General features: G+C 38.5%; 1 protein-coding gene across 10 annotated transcripts in view; it reads right to left on the bottom strand.

The window, feature by feature from the left end:
* The window catches only part of HELQ (helicase, POLQ like), a 42,180-nt gene extending 29,382 nt beyond the window's left edge, over nucleotides 1-12,798 (bottom strand). For 7 of the 10 annotated variants that reach the window (XR_008421739.1, XR_008421740.1, XR_008421741.1 and 4 more), the window contains exons 1-7: nucleotides 12,449-12,798; nucleotides 10,241-10,955; nucleotides 6,316-6,494; nucleotides 5,066-5,266; nucleotides 4,532-4,604; nucleotides 1,719-1,816; nucleotides 156-254 (exon numbers count right to left, since the gene is read on the bottom strand). Coding sequence is in view for 7 of the 10 variants with exons in the window: in XM_019465521.2 (XP_019321066.2) it covers nucleotides 156-254; nucleotides 1,719-1,816; nucleotides 4,532-4,604; nucleotides 5,066-5,266; nucleotides 6,316-6,494; nucleotides 10,241-10,955; nucleotides 12,449-12,637 (1,554 nt within the window). In the remaining 3 variants the exon portion in view is untranslated. The other 3 variants (XM_019465534.2, XM_019465569.2, XM_019465574.2) reach the window with 3 other exon arrangements.
* Between the last annotated feature and the right edge of the window lie 52 nt (nucleotides 12,799-12,850).

The following is a 12,850-nucleotide window of genomic DNA, read 5'->3' as shown; positions in this document are numbered from 1 at the left end:
GTAGTTTGTATGGTATCCAACAGATGTCAAGCATCCACTGTTTCTCTCAAAAATCTAAACTATCCTACGGCACCCATGTGAATCTTATGTGGTGTCCCAGGGCACCTAGGCACAATGTTTGGGAACCTCATATTCAAGGGATATGAAAATGTTACCTTATAATTCAGTAGACGTGAAAAAGTCATGCCATTCTCAGCTTTGCTGTCAACCTCATATATCGCATCATTTATTTTCAAATATTCTTTTAATTCAACCTTGCATTAAAAAGACATTTGCAATTAATACCACATATAAATTCCTCTTTCCAAGTTTAAAATTTTGTGAAGTATGTTGTAAAAAAGGACAGCTATAGAAAAACTGTCGCTTTTCTAAGGTATGCAAAACATGCTTCAATTTAAAAGTTTTTTCTTTACCATTTCTTTGAGTCTCTTTTCCCTTTCAATCAAAATAGGGATTAATACCCTTAAAGAAATACTTCTGAATTGAATAGCCACTAAAAGGAAACCAGACACTTCTGTTATTCGTCACAAGAAGTATAAATAAGCCAATGTTCACACTCTTTTATTAAGGAGTTATTTGTGTTATTCCTCAAGATCTAAAATTTTCTGTCTCATCAGTCATCAGTTTTAATTCTACATACCACCATATTCTCTTTAATTTAAGTATTTGTAGACAAAAGATGTTTATGAATACAGTTCATTGCATTTTTAAAAGAAGAGTGTCTAATTTGACTATTAAGGTCAGCCAAGTGTCTCGAAAATTCTCCTCTTTGATGCAAATGTAAAAACATCAAATTTTAAAATTAAACTTGGCGATTCTCAATAACTATTTTCTGAAAAGCTACTTAGACACTGAATATGCACATGAGTACTGCAGACAGAGCAGATGTTCACTATAAGCTACTTTCAGATAATTAAGAAATATATTTACTTTTTTAAGTCTTTTGGGAATACCTTTATTAGGGAGTTTAAATTTAAATCCACATGAAGTCTTAGCTTATTAAAAAAGCATTGTAACTACCAATGCATAAATATATGAAAATATTTTAACTTTTAAGTTAAATGCTTTTATATGCCAATGACTCAAAATATGAATGACTAAATTCTGAGCAAATGAAAAAATTTTTAAGAAGAAGTAGAAAAATAGAATGTATCTGAAAAATTTAATTCAATAAATATTCATTGAAGGCCCATAAGCCAAGTATTGTTGAGGTGCTACAGACACGCAGGTGACCCAAGCTAAGATCCTGACCCCATGGAGTTTATGTTCTTTATACACAAACTCTTATTAGCATGTAGCTATGGTGACTGGAATTATACCCCTTCTATGGTATACCTACTCTATGGTATTTTTTATATGGTATGTTAGCTACTTTTCTTTTTTTTAATGATTTGTTTGTTTATTTATTTATTTATTTCTGTGAGAGAGAAGGAGAGGGCACACACACACATGCATGAGTGAGGGAGGGGCAGAGAGAGAGAGAGAATCTCATGAGGTGCAAACAGAGGAGAGATGGAGAGAGAGAGAGGGAGAGAGAGAGAGGGAGAGAGAGTGTGGATCCAGCTCACCCAAAGTGGGGTCGAACTCACAAATTGTGAGATCATGTGAGCCAAAGTCATATGCTTAACCGACTGAGCCACCCAGGCGCCCCAGCTACTTTTCTTTCTGAGTAAGATGATATAAAACAAATCCATACAGCGCAAACCTTAGGTACATACTGGTCTAAACTGACTGGTGTAATATTCTGCTTGAAGGAATTCTTGAAGGTCTTCAACATTGTTCAGTGTTGCACTCATGCCAATAATCTGAGTTGTTTCTAAAAAAAAATCCAAAGGATTGAGGAAAATGTGTTATTTAGTGTATCAAAATAGTAATTTCAGCAACCTTTTAAAATTTTTATTTTATTTTTAAAGTTTATTTTTATTTACTTTGAGAGAGAGAGAGAGAGAGTGCGCTGGGGAGGGGCCAGAGAGAGAGGGAGACAGAATCCCAAAAAGGTTCTGCACTGTCACGGCAGAGCCCGATGTGAAGCTTGAACTCATGAACCAAGAGATCATGACCTGAGCCAAAGTCAAGAATCAGATGCTTAACTGACTGAGCCACCCACGTGCCCTTAGCAACCTCTTTGAGTTCTGTATTCTTCCTGAGTGATCTGGGAAAGGAGGGAGGGAAGGAAGTAAGAAAAATACAAAGATATTACCAGAGTATTATTCTGGCAGTCAAAGACTGAAAACTTTCAGGTATCTTGACAGCTACTATTTGGAATTTTACAGAATCTCACACTTGTCAAAAAGTCAGATCTTTATCAAGAACTTCTAAACAACAATAATGAGTATAAATATGCTTGTTGCTGACAATCTGGACCATTGTTAGGAAGAGTTATGACATGGTCCACAGGTATGGCTACAGGCAGATGAATAATGTAGGATGTGGGGCTGAGTAGGTCCTGAACTCTTGTCATATAAAGCCCTTTATGGGATCTTGCTATCAGGTTGACAATTTTTTTTTTTTTTTTTTTTTTTAAATAAAGGTGGAGTGAAACTCATGTGGCTGCATGTCCTGGGCAGTATAAAATGGCTACTTGCCATAGGAAAGCAACTCCGTCAGGCAGGTTTTATGACTATCATCCATTTAAAAAATTTTTTTTTTTTTTTTTTTTTAAATTTTTTTTTTTCAACGTTTTTTATTTATTTTTGGGACAGAGAGAGACAGAGCATGAACGGGGGAGGGGCAGAGAGAGAGGGAGACACAGAATCGGAAACAGGCTCCAGGCTCCGAGCCATCAGCCCAGAGCCTGACGCGGGGCTCGAACTCACGGACCGCGAGATCGTGACCTGGCTGAAGTCGGACGCTCAACCGACTGCGCCACCCAGGCGCCCCTAAAAATTTTTTTATCATTGAAATATAGCTGACATACAGTGTTATATTAGTCTCAGGTGTATAACACAGTGATCGACAATTCAGTACATTATACAATGTTCACCACGGTAAGTGTAGCTACCATCTGTTATTATCATGGACTATCTTCCCTATGCTGTACTTTTCAACCTCATGACTTGTTTATAACTGTAAAGTTTGTACCTTCACTTATTTCACCCATCCCATTATCAACTATTTTTGGTGCAGAAGGAAACAGAGGCACAGTTAATATAACTTGCTCAAGGCCACATGTGTCGTTAAAAGTTGAGTCAGGATTTTATTCCAGCTCCAGAGTCTGTCCTCAGCCGTGTGGTAACACATGATCCCCTATACAGACAGACAGTAGGGAAATCAAGAGAGAATGTTTCAGCACCTAAAAGAAAAAGGAATGATAAACAACCAAATGCTGAAGAAAAATAAGACAAGGACAGTCAGTATGCACTGGATTTGACAAGCAGGTGACGATTTGTCTCTCTTCCTCTGCTTTATATTTTTCCATGGAATTTGTCACCATCTGATACACCATATGTTTTCTTCTTTATCCGTTTACTGTCTGCTCACTTTCACTAAAACAGGTTCAGTGAAGGCTGGGACTCTGTGTTATTCACTGCTAGAGCCTTAGCACTTAAAATAGTGTCTGGCACAAAGTAGGAACTCAGTAATTGTTTTTAACGAATGATTATAAAGTGCTGCAACCTGCCTAAATAATATTGCTATCAAAAATTGTAAAATAATTCTTAATATTTGACCTTTATAATTAATCACTTTTCCATATATTAGCTCTTGCAATATATAATTTAATAAGTCATTGCAACAGCACATCTATGAATAGGAAAGAAGACATTTAGAATAAATATTTCATATACATTGAAAGACTATTTGATGTTGCAAATAGCTCCTTAAAGTGACTACTTATATTCACTGGTCTGGTGATGAGGATACTGATGGTGGTGGCAACAACAAACGTTTATCGAGTGCTATGTGCTAGGTAATTGTTGAATGCTTTACATGGTTAACTCATATAATCTTCACAACGATCCTATCAGGGTGGAACCATCATCCCCATTTTACAGATGAAGAAGTAGGTTGAGTCACACGACTAAGTACACACAACTAGTAAGTGGAACAAGATGTCCTCAAACGTTAATTTCCTTCATATTCACAGCTCTACTCATATACCGTTTCCTCCAACAAAAGTTTATAAGTTTACTTTAGAAGTAAAAAAATCTAAGGGGTGCCTGGGTGGCTTAGTTGGTTGAGCATCTGACTCTTGATTTCGACTCAGGTCATGATATCACGGTTCGTGGGTTCAGGCCTGCGTTGGGCCTGCTGACAGAGCGAAGCCTGCTTGGGATTCTCTCTCCCTGTCTCTCTGCCCCTCCCCCACTCATTCTTATTCTCTCTCTCTCTCTCTTTCTCTCAAAATAAGTAGATTTAGAAAAAAGAAAGAAGTAAAACTAATGCAGAATGATAAACTTAAAAAAAAAGGAAAGAAGTAAAAAGCTAATGCAGAATGCTTGAGTATCTTATTCTGTTACATAATCTAACTAATGACACAAGTCTTTCACAGGCTTCCTGAGTATAAATCAATTCTACTTGAAAAAATACTTACTGCTAGTGTAGAGGACTTTTGCTAGGGTCATTTCCAGTATAGCCCCACGGCTTCCTTCACCAATCATGTGTAACTTTGAGATTTAAAAAAAAATGGGAGAAAAGTAAATTTGCATATGCCTACATAGAACACGCATGTATTTATATGAAATCAAGTAATCTTTGCTTTAGAATTCTTAAGCATTTTGGATATAGCAATTAGAGTACACATGCATTGTACCACTGATATTTTATGTTAATGAGTCTTGGGGGCAACATCCTGACACACCTGGAAATTGATAAGCACCATTATAAAATTGAATATACACATACACATATATTCACTCTTCAAAAAACAACATAAAACCGAATTTAAGATTACTAAGCATGAAATGTATTCATCTGTATTGTCTACATATTAAAATAAATTACTTATCCTCATAGAGGTATTAGTGGACCTACATAATAATACATGTTGATATTAATTAATTAGTAATAAAATATAATTATTAAACAATTATTAATAAAATGATAAACTATAAAAGTACTTACTAACCTCATCTACAACAACCAGACCCAGACTGCCAATCCTTCCAGTTTCAATCAAGGAGTTCACCAGACTATGTCCTTTTTCAATAGTGGCAATATAGAGAGATTTTTTTTCCCTTCTTTTAATTGGGGGAAACTTTCCTTTGCTTCCAGCATATTCTTCAACAAAGAAACCCAGTTCTATACCAAAACTTGACAAACCTGAAATCTAGAATATCAGTTACAATAAGCAAAAAATTAGATAATTAACTCGATTATTAAGAGCTCATGTCTATTTTTTAAAAATCTAAAATAGTACCTAATACCAATGAATGAGAACAAAGTCACAGATAAGACACATATATCTAAGAAATGTCATAATTCACGTGTGGCTCTTTGCAAAATGAATGCAACTTTTACATTACATAATCAATGTGAAAATAAATTTCAAATGTTTCCTCTTAATGTAAAAAAAATCAGCATAACTCACTTATTTTGATAAAATAATCGATTACTTTCTGCTTGAAGAGGCAGGCTAAATATCAACAGAAAGTAAAAAACATTTTTTTAAATATTTATTTATTTTTGAGAGACAGAGACAGAGACAGAGCACAAGATGGGGAGGGGCAGAGAGAGAGGGAGACACAGAATCCAAAGCAGGCTCCAGGTTCTGAGCTGTCAGTACTGAGCCCGATGTGGGGCTCGAACCCACAAACTGTGAGATCATGACCTGAGCTGAAGTCATTCGCTTAACCGACTGAGCCACCCAGGAGCCCCTCAACGGAATTTTTAAAATGGAATTTAACCCACCAGTTTAGAAACAAAATAAAATTCTTCTTTTAAGAGGCAATTAATATTAGAAAAGACTTTTGGTAGTTTCTACATACTGCTTTGCACATCCCAAAAATATTAATTCTCCATCATTAATAGAAGTACCTCTTCTTAGTCAACAAAAAGTTGTTACAGGAATGCCTGGGTGGCTCAGTTGGTTAAGTGTCCAACTTCAGCTCAGGCCATGATCTCATGGTTTGTGAGTTCAAGCCCCACATTGGGCTCTGTGCTGACAGCTTGAAGCCTGGAGCCTGCTTAGGATTCTGTGTCTCCCTCTTTCTCTCTCTCTCTGCCCCTCACCTGTCTGTTCTCCCTCTCCCTCTCCCTCTCCCTCAAAGATAAATAAATAAACTTAAAAAAAAAATAGTTGTTACATTTATGGTACCTTTTCTATCTTAGTATGAAATTCAGTTAACAAATACTGCTTGTTAAAAAAAAAAATCACACCTTTTCTTGGACAATTGCCACATATGGTAGGATCATTAGAACATCTCTCCGCCGGCAAAGCAGTTCTTGCAGCATTAAAATCTCAGCCACAAGGGTTTTTCCACCACTCGTTGGCAAGGAATATATTAAGTTTTTTCTTTCTTGCACAGAATTCAGTGTTAAGCAAGTATGTTGCCATTCTATAGAATTAAAAAAAAAAGAAAGCATTCCTTTCCCCTTCTACAATTCAGTCTTAAGAAAGTTTTCTAAGAAGGAAAAACCAAATTCCATTCTGTGTATCAATCTCCTCATAATAATAAGTATAATTATACATGCTTGTTAAATGTCAAACATCCCCAGTCCTTGATGGGCAAGCCAGCGAGAGTCTAATTCTAATTCAGGCCTGGGCAAAGAAGTGGGTGACTAGGCCACCTATTCGCCAGCTGCACACTTAGGTGTAAGATTCTAACAGAGCAGGTAGTGACCTCGGGTATCACCTGAGCCATCAGAGGAGCTAAAGGACAGTACAAAGACCTGTGTGAATTCTAATGCTTTGCTCTTATGCTCTGCAAGGAGATTGTGTAAGCTTCCCTTTCTCATCTACCCACACAACATCCTAGAGAGAAACGGGACGGAGGGGGAAAAAAAACCCATGAGGTTTTATACATGGTTAGAAAGACTATTCAACCGGCTATTATGGGGAGCTGAACTCTGGCCTGAATACCATTTTGAGCTGTAAGAATATTTAAACCACAGGACTAGGATTCTTAACCGGCACATCTAGGAATTCCACAACGTAGCAAGGTGGAATTCACTAAAAGGACCAAATCAGATCCAAAACAAAACTAGAGTTTTGAAAACTAGAGTAACTACTCTCAAGGATAATCTGACAATGTGGACCATCAAAAGTCTTCAAAACGTGCATCAGTACTTTATCACTAGGAAAATGGGCAAAGGATATGATAAGACATTTCACAGCAGGAAGAAATATGAATGGCTAATATATACGTGAAAAGACGCTCAACTGTTACCTACTCGGTTGGCGAAATAAAATACAAGTAACTACTAAAAACAAATAGCCCCACATATAGAAATTCTGGAGCTGACTGGGGACAAGGAGACATTCTTATGTGTGGCTGATGAGAGCATAAAATACTATAATCTTTTTAGGGGTGCCTGGGGGGCTCAGTCAAGTGTCCAACTCTTGATTTTGGCTCAGGTCATGATCTCACGGTTCGTAGGATCAAGCCCTGCATCAGGCTCTGTGCTGATAGTGTAGAGCCTGCTTGGGATACTCTCTCTCCCTCTCTCTGTCCCTCCCCTCTCCAAAATAAATAAATTAATTTAAAAAACAACAACAACAACAACAACCCTACACACTGTCTTTGGTCTAGTAGTATTGCTTCTAGGTCTCTACACCTATAGAAATAAAAACAAGATTATGTGCAAGATGTTCATCATAGCATTATTTATATAAAACAAAGAGCCATCAAAGGGTAAAGGTGGGATAAATTATTGTAATCATATGATATTCTTTGCAGCCTGAAAGCAGGTGGTAGACTGATTTATACATGCTCAATATATAATGAAAGATTATAAATGTGTGTTAGACTGTAACTAACCAATTATGTACAGATTATTAGAAACTAATATATACATAGAAAAGTTGTACCTGAATGTATTACATTTTCCAAAAAAAGTTAAATAAAAAAAGGTGACTACTAATATGATATATTGCAAAGCTTTAAAAAGTTACATCTGAATAACAGCCAAATGACTAATTTCTTACATTTTGGTGATTCCCAAATATTTGCAAATGACTTCTTTTCACTTTACAAATATTTCAAAGGGGGGACCTGGGTGGCTCAGTCAGTTAAGTGTCTGACTCTTGATTTTGGGTCAGGTCATGATCTCATGGTTCATGAGTTCAAGCCCCATGTCTGTGCCAACAGCATGGAGCCTACGTGGGATTCTGTCTCCCTTTTCCTCTCTATCCCTCCCTTCTCCCTTTCCTCCCTCCCTTCTCCCCCTCAAAAAGAAATAAACATTTAAGAATAAAAATGTCTCAAAAATACTTAAATACTTATGTTTAATATTTAATACTTACATATTAAAAATATTTCAGGCTGGTATTACCCATTATATATGAAACTGCAGGTATCTGTGCAAAAATACACCTTGACCACATCCGCATTTCATCCAACTCAGATTTTTTTAAAGTATAAAATGACCAAAATAACAAATACTTAGCAATATCACTTATCTTCACCCACTAAAAAATGATTAACTTAGTTCTCGACATTTATGGAAAACCCATTAAGCATGCAATTCTATGATAAAAAGGCAAAAAAATAATAACAGCGTAAGGTTGAGGTTCTCAAGCTCAGTGGTTCTCAAACTTTTGGCACACCAGGATCCACTGGAGGGCTTGTTAAAGCCAACTGCCAGGTCACACCCCCAGAGGTTGATTCAGTAGGTCTAGAGTGGAGCTTGAGAATACTTACTTCAACGAGTTTCCAGGTGCTGCTGCTGCTGCTGTCCAACAATTACTTTCAAAACCACTACTTTAGCCCAATGAAAAGTGACACACATATTTATGCTTTAGATTGGTCATGTCATCGAACCAGATTGATAAGCAAAAAGAGATTTAAAAACTTGTTATTTACTCAAGTTCTTACTTAGAAGCTACCAACATAACCATTGACAGTCATTACCCAAGTCTCATTTCGCATGTCCTTGATGCAGAACATAGCTTGCAAAACAACCACGATTGTTACTTACTTTTAATAGACCAGGAACTAAGGCTCAGAGTACAAAACTTGTGTTTAAGTAACAGGATCAGAATTCACAACTAGGCTGACAAGCCCCAGCAGTTGAGAACCAACCGGAGCCTACCAGGCACAGTGGTAGTTAATTAAGAAAAAGAGGAGTCAGAGATAGCCCTGTCCTCAGAGAACTCGCTCTGGCAGAAGATGTGGATTAAACAAAGAACAAGGAGCTAGAAGAAAAGCAGAGGGAAGAAAGCGAACGCCTGCTTCAAGGGCAATACACACCTTTAGCTCTTTAACTGCAAACCTCACAATTTAGAATTTATTAGACCCTTTTAGTCTTACATTAGACTTTGTGTCCTTTCTCCACCTGGTTGTCTTCTCCCTGAGATGAGAACCGTGTTTTCATATGGTTCGTAAGGTACTAAGACAGGAGTTTCAGAAACACTTATGAAGTGATTGGTTGATAGGCTCATCTTTTGAGGATGGCAGCAACCGTCCCTTCTTTGCCTAAAGTGGCACATATCTGAAATATATGCAAAGACCCAGGATTTTTGAAAAACATTACAACATTTATTGTTATTAATACTATCTCTTTGCACTTAACTCTTAACTTCAGCTGTCTTCAGAGATGTTTAGTTTTAATCAGTGGTATTACTAATATTGATGCTGTCACTCAAGACATGAATAGTAAAAGGAATTTCGAGTTTTGGTAGAGAAGACAGAGCCAGCCAAGGAAACACCAGCTAAGAAAACTGAGAAGCAACTAGACGATCAGAGATAAAAACGAGTGGAATGTCAAGAAGTCAAGAAGTCCGTGTTTCAAGGGTCTGGTTAATTGTGTCTGGTAAGCTACTAAGAAGTTAGAAAGAACTAAAAGTATTGGATTTAGACACCCTAGTCATATCTCAAGTGAGAGCACAGAACCCAGAGTTGGAGTGGGCTGAGAATTGTGAGGTGAGGAAAGGAAGACAGCAAAGATAACAGATTTGAGAAGTGTGACCATGAAGGGAAGAGGTTCAGTAGCAGCAGGATAGGAATGGAAGGCTTGAGAGAACTGATATTTTGATTCATCTTAAGATGAGATATGTGACCATGGGAGCATCTGCTTTCTATTGATTTGCAAAGTATTATGGTAATTATGGTAAATGTTTTTTCATTTCAGCAAAAAGCATTACCATATAATTTTCCAATTCCCTTGAACTGAACATAAAGGTCTCTCACTTTGCTGGGTAATGAATAAAAAGGACCAAGGTCATCTGATGATGACTCAATTGTTTTCTTGGCAACATTAATCTCCTCAGATAGGAGAGTCTCTTTGAGTTGTTTAGTCTTAGAAAATATTGGTGTTTGGGCCTTGGCATTTCCAGTCATGGCACTTTTTAGATGTTCTTTAAGACTTTTTCTTCTATTCTCCTCTGAGCTAGTTCTGACTTTAGAAGAGGAATCATCAGTTTGCTGGTGTTGTTCTATGCTATTCTGGGGTAATTCCTCATTCACAGTCTTGTGGGAGGAGGAGTTGCAATCCCTCTCTTTGGTAGACTGATCGCCCAAATCATTTGAAGAATTATGCAAATTTTCAAAATATAAAACCTGGGAGGAAGGTATATCATACAAAAGATCAGGTTCAGGTTCAATACAGACATCTTCCTGCCTACTCTCGTTCTTTGTGTGCTCATCCATTTTTAATTCAGTAAAGTTGTCTATGGTAGTAACGCTGAGTTTGTTGTGTCTGTCGCTTTCTGAACAAAGATCGTCAGTGGCAAGGTCTGAGGCATGTTTCCTATGTTCAGGAAGCTGCATATATTGTTCCAGGTCATCAACGTGAGCTAAAAAAGAGTTTTCAGCAAATCTATCATAGTCACCAAACATGTCCTCTTCACTGTCATTATTCTGGAAAGAAAATGAAAAGATTTATGGTCAATTCTAGCTTCACTATAAATAAAAGTTTCAGTCTCAGGCTATACCAGGGTATAATTATATGGATTATAGACCTTAATGTAAATCACCCTATGAAATGGGTATTATCGTCTCCATTTTACAGATGAAGAAATGGAAGCCCAGAGTGTGTAAGTGATTTGCCTAAACTGCACTCCTAGTGTATGGTGATACAGGGATCCTGATTTAGTCAGTGCTAAATCCTTAAAGGTAATCCTAAAAAGGTAGCAAGACCAACCGACATCCCTTGAAATGTCATCTCACTAGAAGTTTCTGAGAACTGCACTATCTTTTCCCCTCCCATACTCCAATCTAAGACCAGCTTGTAACAGAACCATGCTTGTACCACTGGACATTCCAAGGAAATTCTGTTCCTAGGAATTTGGAATTGAAAGGGAGGGTCTGCATACTGACTTGGGATGATCTACTAAACAGAGGAGATGTAAATTTAGAGGTAGCAGTACAGTGAAGTGATTAAGAAAGCAAGATCTGAAGGGGCACCTGGGTGGCTCAGTCGGTTAAGCTACCAACTTTAGCTCAGGTCATGATCTCATCGTCAGTGAGTTCGAGCCCCGTGTGGAGCTCTGTGCTGACAGCCCAGAGCTGGAGCCTTCTTCAGATTCTGTGTATCTGTGTATCTCTCTCTCTCTCTGCCCCTCCCCCACTCACTCTGTCTTTCAAAAATGAATAAATGAATAAATGTTAAAAAAAAAAAAAAAAAAGCAAGACCTGAAGTCAGAAACCCAGTTTCTTGGGCGCCTGACTGGCTCAGTCAGTTAAGTGTCTGACTTCCGCTCAGCTCAGGGGTTTGTGGGTTTGATTCCCCAATCCCTCGCATCAGGCTCCCTGCTGTCAGCAAGGAACTCACTTCAGATCCTGTGTCCCACTCTCTCTCTGCCCCTCCCCTGCTCATGTTCTCTCAAAAAAATAAATAAATAAACATTAAGAAAAAATAAGTGTTTCTTAACTTCTCAGGGCCTGATTAATGTTGTAAAATCAAGATAATGCAAATAGCTTAAGCTTAACAAAATACCCCGCACATAATGAGTGTGCAATAAATGGCAGATTCTATTAGTACAGTAGGAACAGCAGTAACCTGGAAATCTAGATTTGCATCTCAGTCATGTCACTTATTTGCTGCAAGTATGACTTTCATACCTACAAAAAAAATGAGGATAGCAAAGCAATAATACCTCACAAGTGAGGACTAACAGCGATAACAAAGACGAAGTAAGCAAATGAAGGCTAGTAGATAATTGGTCAACTGTTTGCATCTAAGAAGGGAACTGCCAAAGTTTTGAAGTTTCAAATTCCATCACTTCTACAGCTGGTCTCCCAGGGTTCTTTCAGTGGGCATGCACGCTAGGAGACCTGGGTTTACATCATCGCTCCAAAAGTGGACAATGAGACCAGGACCTTGGGGAATTTGAGAGCTGAGGCGGTTGTACCTCGACCGGCTGCACCTCCGCGGTTTTCTTCCGCCGACTTCCAGCCATTATCTCCTCCTCGTCCTCCTCCACCTCATCGCCTGGCTGGAGATCGGCGGCGGTGGGGGAGGCAAAGATGCTCTCTAAGCTAGGCCGGTTCCTTTTGCGGACAGCAACCCGCCGGCGGATGCGGGAACCACCTTCATTCATGGCAGGGGCCGAGGACCCTGCCCGAACTTCGTCCCGCGTGACCCAGCCGCCAAACCCCCGTGGAAGAGGGAGTGGAGCACTGGGCGAGGGTAGCAACTGACGGGAAACCGCCCTCGCCTGTCCATCCACCTTAGGGTAATATCGCAAATCAATTGCCGGGAGGCTGGGGGGGGGGGGGGGGGGGGGCGGCACTCAAACCGGAAGCGGAGGCCC

This window comes from Panthera pardus, unplaced genomic scaffold, assembly GCF_024362965.1.
Source record: "Panthera pardus isolate Hobbes unplaced genomic scaffold, ASM2436296v1 HiC_scaffold_13, whole genome shotgun sequence".
NCBI classification, from domain to species: domain Eukaryota; kingdom Metazoa; phylum Chordata; class Mammalia; order Carnivora; family Felidae; genus Panthera; species Panthera pardus.
The sequence above is the reverse complement of the archived record's forward strand: the minus strand, read 5'-3'. Positions and strand labels throughout refer to the sequence as shown.